This window comes from Branchiostoma lanceolatum, chromosome 1 (assembly GCF_035083965.1).
Source record: "Branchiostoma lanceolatum isolate klBraLanc5 chromosome 1, klBraLanc5.hap2, whole genome shotgun sequence".
NCBI classification, from domain to species: Eukaryota; Metazoa; Chordata; class Leptocardii; order Amphioxiformes; family Branchiostomatidae; genus Branchiostoma; species Branchiostoma lanceolatum.
In genome coordinates this window covers 13,507,282-13,519,556 of record NC_089722.1, presented here as the reverse complement: position 1 = coordinate 13,519,556, position 12,275 = coordinate 13,507,282, and the positions used below count along the sequence as shown (strand labels likewise).

General features: G+C 41.4%; 2 protein-coding genes across 2 annotated transcripts; one reads left to right on the top strand and one right to left on the bottom strand.

The window, feature by feature from the left end:
- Positions 1-948: 948 nt before the first annotated feature.
- Positions 949-9,622, top strand: LOC136435924 (carbohydrate sulfotransferase 15-like). The gene is made up of 9 exons (XM_066429637.1): positions 949-1,088; positions 1,524-1,808; positions 3,534-3,670; positions 4,077-4,216; positions 4,550-4,657; positions 5,590-5,746; positions 6,584-6,749; positions 7,220-7,367; positions 7,617-9,622. The coding sequence occupies exons 1-9, from the start codon at positions 1,080-1,082 to the stop codon at positions 7,817-7,819; spliced, it is 1,353 nt and encodes a 450-aa protein (XP_066285734.1). The 5' UTR covers positions 949-1,079; the 3' UTR covers positions 7,820-9,622.
- Positions 7,492-12,179, bottom strand: LOC136435935 (uncharacterized). The gene is made up of 8 exons (XM_066429648.1): positions 12,026-12,179; positions 11,772-11,901; positions 11,246-11,368; positions 10,270-10,404; positions 9,757-9,832; positions 9,608-9,660; positions 9,111-9,268; positions 7,492-8,665 (listed from the first exon to the last, which is right to left on the bottom strand). Exons 1-8 carry the CDS (start codon positions 12,175-12,177, stop codon positions 8,602-8,604), a joined length of 891 nt encoding a protein of 296 aa, XP_066285745.1. The 5' UTR covers positions 12,178-12,179; the 3' UTR covers positions 7,492-8,601.
- Between the last annotated feature and the right edge of the window lie 96 nt (positions 12,180-12,275).

The window sequence follows — 12,275 nt, the reverse complement described above, 5'->3', positions numbered from 1 at the left end:
GAAGCGCATATTTACGAAACACGGACCCGAGTATCGTCTTGCGATTTAGCCATTCTCTTAAAATTAACTTGAAATACATTGTAGTCAGCAATCGTTGGTTTGTTAATCACCGTTATATCAATAACATTCCGTTTTATTTGCTTTCACAGGACCTGGTTACGGGGCTGACAAATCGCTAACGCATTTATAGTGACAAAAATAGTGCGATAAGACGCAAGAATGAGACAGTATGTGTTCTTAGTGTCAAGAGAACTTTAGAAATATACCACTGAAAGTACATAGACAAGCACCAAAAAAAACGTTAGTCCAATTTTGTCTATTTGTGAATTTGCTGCAAACTACTTGTCAGCACTATGATTGTCGATTCAAATCCAAAATGGCTACGCAAATATGATGCTATCCCAGCATTCTTTGCAGTTTGTAAGCAGACTATTTCTCGGATGTTTTCGGAAATAGTCGGCTCGTACAAACTGCAATGATTCCTGGGATAGCATCATATTTTCATGGTCGCCATTTTGTTTGAATTTTTGTTTGTTGTGGTGAATGTCTACGTAGTTTCAATCTGATTTATCAGACCCCGACTTTAGTGTAATGTTCGCAGAATGGCTAAATCGCAAGCCGTGTTTCGTAAATATGCGCTTCGCTGCCACCACTGGTTGGACATATAGTTACGTAACTCATGATGTCAGTAACCGGTTGCATTGCGGGCTTCGCGTTGTCCCTTCCGGGTGGACGAATTCGAGATCTCGAGTTTCGCCCCCCGGTGGCGCTATGCGAGCCATGTCAGTGCCGGTTTTGTATTGCGCTTCGCGCTACCGCTTCCGCGTGGACGAATTCGAGATCTCGAGTTTAGCCCCCCGGTGGCGCTTTGCGCGCCACGAATTGCGCCTCTACGTGGCGCAATTCGTGTCTCGAATTTCGCCAATTCGTGTTCAATGGCCTTACCGTGGTCACGGGTTACTCACTGGGCGCCGAGTATCGAACGCGTGAACAAAATTGCATTGTCACTGGACGTTCAGCACGGAAGAAAGTTCGTCACTAGAAATCCAGTGTGAGGAAGAGTTTCGGTGATCATCAACATGACCATGGTGAGTAGCTGCTGACCAGATTTTATTCCAGTGTTATTGACTATTGATGTTCTTTAGCCGGTCACCACTACCGAAATGATCTATACTTTTGTAATGGTATGTGTGGTGTGCTTTAGTCTGCTACATACTAATGGTGATTTACAGTCGTGGCTTCGACAGAGAAGAGGTCTCCTCGTTTGCATATTTCGGCCCACGGTTCGGCCTGCATTTTCTCAGAGATAAAACGACAAAACCATGAGGATTATACAATACGCCAAGCGTCGCATCGGCGTGGGGGGAAAACATACGCCGACCCGATTTAATGTACGAACAGTAGATCTAAAAGTAGCTAGATCTGAATTGGCAGAGCCGACAAGAAGCGCTTATCCGATCTCCAATACTACATGTACCTTATATTTCCCCAAATTATTTTACAAATCTTTTTCCTCTTTAAAGCTGTACAAAGGACCTACCACCCGACTGTTCTCGGCGCAAGCTCTGTTATTCTGTGCCTGCCTTCTGATGTTGTTGTTTCTGTACGGGTATGGGGACAACGGGGAACCGAACCCGCTTGAAGACCAGGGTGTGTCACGGTGGGCTGTGACAAAGATTTGGTCATCAAGTAAAGGGGGGGCAGACGATAAAATGGCACGTCAGAACACCTCACGTTCGTCGGAGGAAGCACAGGGGACACCATCAGGATTCAACATGACGAGAGAACTGATTAGACTGAACCCAGGTGTAAGTATTGTAATTTTTGTGTGTTTGATTTTATTCAAACCTGTCTCTAACGGTTGCTCAAGGCAAGGAGGTTATAGAGACTAACGGGGGGCGCCCTAACATGTTACGCGCCCTAACATGTTACGGATTTTTTACTGATCTTATTTTGCATAAGTACGCCGTGTTTGTGTCCAATGACTATACTGATAAGGAAGTTAAATAACCCAAATTCATGCACATAATTGTCATTTGCATTCAAAACATATGTGTACATGTACATATTCATTTCTTGTTTTGTCGAAAAGTAGTATCTTAACAATAATGATGGTAGTGCTGAGTAGAGGGTCACTGCGTAGCTAGACGGCCCGGCACCTAAATATACGACCTGTGCCAAGCAGATACACAAGTCACACAACTATCATACACATAAGAAATATAACTTCATAAAACACTAAAGATTTGGGTCTTTAAGTGTTTGTTGAGAAGAAAACCGACCAAAGAAAAACCGTAAACATTGCTGTCGTCTGGCGACTTTGTTTTCCCGCCATTTTTTGGGGCCGCGATGGTGGCGGAACGATTCAACGCACAGCTTTGTTACGCTCTAACATGTGATTGGTAACGTCCATGAAAACGAAACTGAATACAGAGATGGCGAAGATATTTCCCAATACGTAGACGGAGTATTGTTGATGTAAGTGGTGTCGTTTTTTCGTAATGATTTCGTAAGTCGGGCCGCATTCACAGTGCGAGGTAGCCTTTTTCCCGTGAAAACATGAGCTGGGATGCGCTAGATATAGCCCTTCTCACATGACGTTAGAAGTGCACACAGTCAAACCTTTCCGGTCAAAAGAATGCTAGAATATAGACTTCAAGTCTTATTTACATTTCCCTAACTTCATCACCAACTTCCGAAGAGAGCAAAATTACCAAAGCGTAATAAGTTAGGCACACTATCTGGCGTAGCACTAAATCAGAAGGTACATTCGTGAAAATGTCTCACAGCGTTTTCCGCCTGTAACGCGGAGCGTGAAGGGCCCATGAACAGTATGAATACATTTCTTGTCCATGTATGTTCTTTAGATGAATGTGTTCAAAATTTATTCATTAAAACCTGACCACTCTCTGGCAACCAGCAATGGACCGCCGTGAGTTCGAGCGCGTAAAAAAGCGTAACATGTTAGGGCACGTCCCGTTATATAACCTCCTTGCTCAAGGGACTGAGCAAATTTGACCACTATGGACAGGTGACCACTATAGAGAAAAGGGCGATTAGACAAGCAATAAGTGACAGAAGGCTTTCTGTTTTCACTGAGATAACAGAGAGTTTTCATTCACATACTAACTGCACATGTGTTTATAACACTTACAATTCAATTTTTGGTTGCTTATTTTTGTTTAATGATAATGTAAAACAAGAAACGAAGACTTATTGCAATAACTGTGCCACTTAAAGGGGCACAAACAGGTATAGTTTTTTAAAGACCACTTCCTTATACTATATAATACAAAATCAACACAATTTATATAGTTTCATCACGGATTAATCAACAAGGAAATGGATAAGGAAAAGACAAGAATCTTATTGGAAAATGGGGAATACTACATGTTGTCCTTTCGACATATATAAGCTAGCTGGGTTTCTTCTGTTACTGTTACTGTTACTGTAACATTCTTTCTGTGATCTTACTTACAACAACCAGGCACAAATTTTATATAACAATAATCAATCAATACTTTTCGTTATAGATCTTTTCAGCTCTCCCAAGAGAGTTTCTCCCCAATTACAAGAACCCATGTTGGTTCGAGAAGGTCAATGAAACAGACGTGGGCTCGCAGTTGCGGGACAGACTCGTAGACAATGGGACCGGGCATTTTCGGTTGAGGTGAGCGTGATAAAATGTTAGTTAGAAATCACATGATACGATAAAGAAAAACAGATGCAGCAAGAAGGAAAAGGCGTATATAAAAATGGAAAAGAAATGAACATTGTACCTTTGGGCCACCGTATACATAGCTTATACTAGGCCCTCCTACTCTATATAGCTATGCTAGTCAAAATTGTTTATAGTCGACAAGTAATACATAGAAATTGAGAACAATACAATAAGGATAGTCACTTAATTAATGATAAGAATTAAGATATAAGAACTAAATATGTGAGGCTATGACAGGGGACTATAATGGCTTATGAGATGGCTTTTCACTCACTCACTCACTCACTCACTCACTCACTCACTCACTCACTCACTCACTCACTCACCCACCCACTCACCCACTCACCCACTCCAGATGTTTACCGTACTTCTACATCATCGGCATGCCCAAGTGCGGAACCACCGACCTGTACTACCGCATCACTGAACACCCGGATGTTGTCGGTGGTCCAAAGGAACCCCATTGGTGGGCTAAAAATCGCCGCCATCTTTTAGGTATGACTTCAAATATACCCCCGTGAATAGTTTCATCACTCACGTTTGGAACCGCATTGTAAACACCGCATTAACTACTAAGTATCTCTGTACATATGTAAATACTTTACTTTTGGGACTGCATCTGTAAGCAGCGACACCTATAACTGCAGTATATAGTGCACTAATCAGAACTATCCTGAAGAGGATGATCATGACAGGCGGTCACAAAAACGTCGGTTGAATAAAACACGCACATTGCAGCATACTGATTGAAATTGTAAAATAAAATCACCATCTTTGGTTTTTCATCTCTGTATTAAACCCCATGAGATATTTGCGTCTCTCTTGTAGAGAAATATCTGGATTATTTCGATGAAGCTGCATGGACCATCAGGACCAGGGTCAGAAAAAGTTTGACGTCATCCGGACAAGAAGTTCTCAATCATGACGTCATCACGGGTAATTATGATTTGCATGTCATCACACAGCTAAGTCAGTCAGCATCAAGATAGGAATCATACCAACACTACAAACGATTTGATTTGTGCGTGCCGGGTGTGCGTCTTTGGGAACAGTAGGCCAGCAGTCCGTATACACTGAGAAAGGATTAGCACTTTGTAACATTTTCCTGTGACAAAAATAAACTTTATTCCATTTAAGAGTGCATGATAGTGGTGTGATATATCATCAGTTGATAAATTAGAATTATGTCATTTGTCATGAGTTCGCTTTATTCGATGACACAGATTTTATACAATGTTCCGAAAACGTGCTGTTCGAAGACTATGGGGGCCCTCTAGTAAATAACTTGAGTCTTTTTCTTCTTAATGTAAATCTAACAGCTAGCAATTCATTCGTTCGTTCGTTCGTTCGTCCGTCCGTTCATTCCTCCATATATACCCTAGAGTCTACTTGCATTGGATTTAGGAAGTAATCTTTCCGACTGATTTCGAGGGAACATTTGTCCCTGACTGCCATAACAAAGATAGGTGCTTAGCGAGAAATAAACTGGTCTCCAACTCAAAGAATTGACTCACCGGAATTTTCGACCGAATCACTGGGATTTCTGACCCAAACGTAGTAGTAGTAGTAGTAGTAGTAGTAGTAAACCTTTATTTTCCTTGGAAGGCCCTGTCGGCCAGTACATATACATAATATCATAGCACGTAATGGACCCGTGCTTTTTATGCAGGTGTGACTTCAGCACTGGGTCAAAGTTTTCCAAAAGTCGGTATCGCCCCCAGTCCCGGTTGAGAGAAGGTTGATGTGCCCTGATGTAGATTGCCTCCTTTACTCCTCTCGCTAAGATAGGTGACTTCAAGAGTTCACAAATCTGTAGTGCACGTGCCACTTCAGACAGATTGACCAGGTTTTCTGTGGATGTCGTACAGGAGACGGCAGTCCCTCCACAATATGGTGCAACAATCGGTGGAGAGAGCAACAGTGGGACACCCCCAACAACGAACCGCCCATCCTGGTGGCCGACCTGCTACGGGCAGTACAACCACATGCCAAGTTCATCCTCACACTTAGGAACCCCACAGAAAGGTAAGGCCACAGCAAGTAAATTTCATGGATGATATCAGCGCGCTCATTAATTTTTTCCCCTCTGGAGATGGTCAATATGACGAGAAAGTACCAAAATGGGAAAATATGATTGTACAGTACTTGTAGAATTGACACCAGTGAGGTAGTCATGACTGTAGGGTTGTAGAAGTGACACTAGTTTGGTAGTTGTAAAAATGGTACCAATGTGGTAGCCATGAGTGTAGTTGCCAATTTTGTAAGTGATACCAGTCTACCACACTAGTGTCACTTCATGGATAGAGGAATAAAAGATTTGATGGCTGTGTTACCACATTCTGTCGCTTCAATTTCTGTCACAACGTTTATGGTATCTATTTTCAAGATTGAGCCATCTTGTTTGTTTTTATACTCATTTTTTACGCCCTCTCGTATGAAATTTGGAGTCTGCAGACAGAAGATGTCATCCATAAGATTTATTTGCTGTGGCCTAAACATAGCCTTCATAGCAGGCTCTCTGGGGCCTTTTGAGGGGGCTTATAATACACTTTTGCTGATGACTTCTTTTTGTACAGGGTCATTTGTGCAGCCAGTCCGTAACCATTTGGCCCTAAATGAGCCAGTACAAGAAGAAGTCATCAGCAAAAGTGCATTATAAGCCCCGCCCCCCAAAAGGCCTGCTATGGAGGCTACCTAAACATTGCATAGGATGATACCATGAAATACCGACCACTTGAAATATGGAAAGTCATTTTCCAAATTATACAAGGACATATGTCGGAAAGTAACACCTCAACTTGGATGTTGCAAAGGCCTTAAAAATGTCCAAAGAGATACAGAGCCGTTGTTTTCTTTCTTCAGATTATACTCAGAATATCTCTTCTTCTCCGGCGGCTTCCGTGACAAGAAGTCTGTGACGGATTTTCACGAGAGAGCAACCCTGGCTATCGACATCTTCCAGAGCTGCCTCAAGAACAATACTGTCCGCTCGTGCACTTACGACCCCAATCTTCCTCCAACCAGAACCGTAAGCACTGAATCTTAACGTTCTTGACACGTCCTATTGTTTTACCTCAGACCATATAGTGTAGATGTCAGATGTATCGGTAACCCTGCCGTTCCTATCTTCCCTCCTTCCTTCTTTCTTTTCTTTACCGCCCCTATCAGGGCCCTCTTCCCCCTTATCCTCTTGTTCCCTTTTAGCCAAGTAAAAAAAAACATTCAAGTAGAAAACAAAAATATGCAAAAATAGCCCACATATCAGGACTTTGTTCTTTTACATTTTACTGGCTCATTTGAAAAAGCATGCAACATCGCTGTCATTTCCTTGCTATCTAACATATGCTGTTTATTAAATCTATCCAGTTGTTTGAGCAAAGAGGTTGAAAATTATTTCAACCTCCTTGATCTGAGCAAGATTTTATTAAATCTCTATGGTCCGAGTAACTGTTTTCTTGCGTATTCTGTTTTTGTCGCCTGTCCCGATCTCGTTTCCAGGTTAGACTACGGTTGGGGCTGTACGAGGTCTACCTGCGGGACTGGTTGTCCGTTTTCCCGCGGGATCAGATTCTCGTGCAGCGTCTGGAGGATCACTCTAAGGATCCACACACAACCATGACAAGAGTCTTCAAGTTCTTAGATCTTGGTTAGTAGCCGTTCCACTTCTTTGTGTAAAAACAATCTTCTAACAATATGTGACAGCAAGGGGGTTTAAAAAGTTTCATTTTAAACCTCCTTGGTATCAGTTTGTATTGTCAGTTCATACAGCATTTACACTATGAGACTTACTGTGCATTTTATTTAGCGTATGTTGAAAGAGATATATGTTGTAGTCATTCCTAAATTACCAATAAATCTGCATGTTTCCTTGATCAAAGTATACCCTATTTTACAGGACCTATCACAAATCAATCGGATAAAGACGCCATCTTCATGTCCAATGCGAAACGGTCCCAGAAAAAACGTTACGACAGCATAGGCCAGATGTTGCCGAAGACACGGCGAATGCTGAACAAGTTTTACCGACCATACAATCAGCGACTTGCAGAGCTCTTAAACGATACGGACTACCTCTGGCTCAAAAAAAGCTCTGTCTGAGACTCTTGATAGCACAAACTGGTGTACTTTATCCAGTGCACATAGTATTACAGAGTGTAGACTTGCCACAGCAGAACGTGCATGTCATGTTTGTGTGTATGTTGCCTGGGATCAATCCCTATTTTCTCTCCCTTGAAAATACGACCAGGTACTATATATGGCTTTGGGAATTGGATATGGCTATGGAAACTGAATAGGGCTAAAGGGGACTGGACATGGGTTCTAAATGGCACCAACACAGGTCGGAGAAAATAAGGATGGAACCAGGCTACTGTATATCCATCCCCCTGCCTCTCTCTCTCTGTTTTCAAAGTGTGTGACTGTGCCAATGAATGTATGAACAGTTGAATGAAAAATGTGGGAGAAATCAATCAATCTATTGACGTATTACTAAGTATTTACTGTTAGTAATGTTACAGGTCTAATGTAATGCAATCTAATGTAATGCCATAGGCATTGTCAGTATTACAGTAGAAAGCAAGGAACTAGATTTCTGTGGGAGATTGCCATACAGTATAAACATTGGGCTATTGTTGGAATAAATGAAGCCCTCTATCGATTTTCTGATGTTAGATATACAAGTAGAGTCTCTAACCATATTACATTCAACATATCAGAGGCTGCCCTTTTAGGCTTCACCTTGTGGTTGATGTTATCTTACAGCTTTGAAAAATTCTTTATCATCCTGTTATTTTCATATCCGACAACACCCCCTTTAATGTACATATTTACATAACTATAGCCACATATAATCCAGAAACTGTCCCCCTGAGATGTGACAGTCAGAGAATGATGCTGAAGTTGTTGTGACTTGGCCCTTTCCTCACCACTTGCTTTGGAAAAGACCTGCAACAGAGAGAGAAGAGACTCACATGTTTACTCATAAAGACGTGATCTTGAGTTGCTTTTAAAGGTCACTTGCCTCTCAATCAATGTCTTATAATATAGCTTAAGACGTATCCACATAACAGCCTAGAACTATATTGACTTATTCATTAAAGACTTTTTAAAAAATATGCCTACCTTGCCTATGTGCACAGACCATATAAATATGGCATTTATGAACACTTAGTTCTACTAGTTCCTCTAGGTATCAGAGACTCATTCACAGTTCACTGATGAAAGAGTATATGGATACTGCATGAAACATCTAACTCTGTTTATTTTGTATAATGTATAACGTACCTTTAGGTTTAACTTTCATCAACCTACGTTGACTTTGTTACAGTATTCAATCAATATAGAAATCTGGTATTACATGTATATGATGACAAAAACTAAAGTTTCATACTTTGACCTCCTTTTTCCGGTTTTTTGAAACACGAAGAAGCTGAGCCTCTTGCTGTCATGAGAAGACAGTTTCTGGAAGCCAAGACTGTCCAGCATGTCACAGAACAGCTTGTGTGTCAGGTATCTGGAGTTGGAGAGGCACGGGAGGGGCAATACTACCTGAAACACAGTTTGAAATGTACGTCCAGAGTAGGCATACTGATAGTTCAACAATATAATTAGGTGGTGTTAAGCGGGTCGTGTCGTATGGAGGAAGAGAGCTGCCTTGGTCTGGCCAAGCCACCCGACATGATGATAAATGTTAAGCCAAAGGGCAATTTTATCAGCTGTGTAGATACAGATACAGAATATAAGTCCAAACATAATTTGCCACACAATTGCATGGTTCCTCAACAATGTTGTGTTAAATCTAACATGAAACAAGAAAGAGTGTGGAATGTATGATAAATTACAGTGAAAGATTCAATGATCCTTAATTCAGTACATTAAAATACTTACAAATAGGTGTCCATTTTCCTTTGTCACTTGGCAACAGTGTCTCAGCATGTCTCCTTAAATGGTAACAACAATGTGGTGTTTTAGAAATTATGACAGGTCTATTGTTTATGATTCAAAATCCTCATGTACAGTTTGAGTAAAAGAATCACCTCTTTTCTTGGGGTCTCCCACAAAGTTGATGACAAGACTCAACACGACGACGTCATATTTACATCCTTCCTCTACCTGAAACAGCAGACAATCAATCATATATACCATATACACAGTCAAAATTCATCTAACATCAATATTAGATTAGAACTGAAAGTTTGTTTGATACACATCACAGAAAAGGAATGACCAGACTCAAAAGAAAGAAAAAAAGAACATGTCGTTAAATGACGTCAAAGTTTGAGATTGACATTAATAACAAGTTACAAAGACTATCAAAATCATCATCATCTCATCTTGTCGTGAGAGTGTCACGGATGAACATCACCCTCCTCCTTCTATCAAAATAGCTACTAATGAATTCCGAAGTTCCCTAGCTAAGAAGCTTCTGGAGAATACCAATATACTATATATAGTCTAATTTGATTTAAGTTTATCTTTAAGTTTAGCTAAGACGCTTCTGGCCTTTTAGGATACCATCACAGTCTAGAGTTTATCTAAACGTTCTTCACCTGGTAATCAAAGAAGTCTGCCTTGATGACACTGTCAGTCTGTGGGTTCAGGTCTATGGCTGTACAGTCCAGCCAACTGTGTCTCTGGTAGTGGTTATCAAGAGCTCCCACATCTAACAGTCTCAGTCTCGTTTCCTATTGAATGAAGATATGCATCACATTACATCTTCATACAATTTGATAGCAAAAGCACAACAACTGTTTATAATCATCATATGCAACACATAACATCAAGACGCATGTCTCCTATGACATGAAGGTAGCAGAACACAGTTTTCGGCCTATGGGGATTTCTATAGTTAAGGGCTACAAGGTGACGCGGTAAAAATTATAGCGCGGTGCACTTGAGAAATACGAAAAACGAATATGTTTGAGTTAAGGGTACAACCTACAAATAACTAAAAAAACAAAAAATCCTGTCGGCGTATCGGCTCCACACGCCCACTTTGAAACAGCGCTCTGCGAGAGGTCACTGAACTGGAGCCGACTGACCCCGTGAGGCGGCTGCACAAGATGGCGCATTTATACACAAAGTGGAAAAGGCCCACTATCCAAATCCTACAGTCTAAAAGCCGACAGCACAGTTTACACATGGATGCCTCTCACATGCAGCTTTCTAACCAGTCTTCAAGAGCTTGAGCTGCACTACTTTCTGTACCCGCGTCATAGACCCAGGGGGACGTGGATAAAAACTGTGTTCTGCTACCTTTAACCTGGCATTCAGTCTACAACAGTTTGGCTGGGCTCTCTTCGGTGCAAAAGGGGCTTTCAACCGCTGGGGTATTTTTTGGCACCGATACTAAGTCTACTGATAGTATGAGGTTAGCTAATTAAACTAGTAAAACTACTACCGGGCACCAAAGAATACCACTGTGGTGGAAAGCTGCTTCTGCCCCGAAGAGACCCTGGCCAAACCAAGGTAGATTGGATGCCAGGTTAGTATGACTACACAATGTAAACATTGATCTTTGCTTACTTCTGTAGCTGGTTTGACTTTGAACTTTTTCAACTGTTTGATGACCCAGTTGGATGTTGTTGTGTTACCATGGCAACAGGCTCCACGCTTTGATGCTGCTTGATAAGCATCCAATCCTCCTATCTGGGGGAAAACGGAAGTTGATAAGGAAATCAGGGGCATACTAGTAAATGTGGAATAAGCAATTTGTAGGTTGCTGCAAGCTGATGTCAGTTCTTGCCCAGATACTTTAATAGATAGCATTCTGCAGTTGGGGTCAAGTGCCTATTCGCTAATTTGAGTCCCAATGCAATGTTTAGATACGAAAATGCATTATATCTACCCTCCTGCTCTGCCACCATATGTTAATTGTTATGAATATGATGTCTATAATTCTCAACAAAATACAAAACAATGATCTGTCAAATAAAAGAGAACAGCATAGTATTCTCACAAATGGCTACGTTCTCTAATGTAACACCCCCACGCGACAAAAACCAAGCAGTTTATGTTAAACTCATAAACAAAAACAAATAAACTTCTCCACCTTTTGAATTTCTGTCTCCAGTTGATTGGCCCTTGCCTGTTTGGTGCTCCGGGACAGAGACTGGTCACTCCTGACGGCGTCCAGTTCCTTGTTCAGGACGTGCAACTTGGATATAACAGACCTATCCACTCTGGGGGGAAGGAAATTAGAAATTACGTTTACAAACTTATGAAAAGCAACACCTTGCACGCCCCCCTCCCACAAATTGTTCAGCTATATCTGTCCCTGCCACTCCACACCTTGGACAAACTCACCTCACTTCAGTTATAGGCTTTGGCTTCTGTTTTTTCTTCTTTTTGTGGTCCTTGGATGCAGCTTTGAAGCTGCCAGTCTTTCTATGATAGGCTTCGCCAGTTTGAGGGGAATTACTGATGGGCGCCGCCATGTTGAATCTGGAACTAACCATTAATCCTAAGGGGTGGAAGTATGTTCGATTGTAACACTAATATGACAACATCAATTTCAACAAGGTTTCGATAAATCTGCTTTCTACAGGTAAATTGA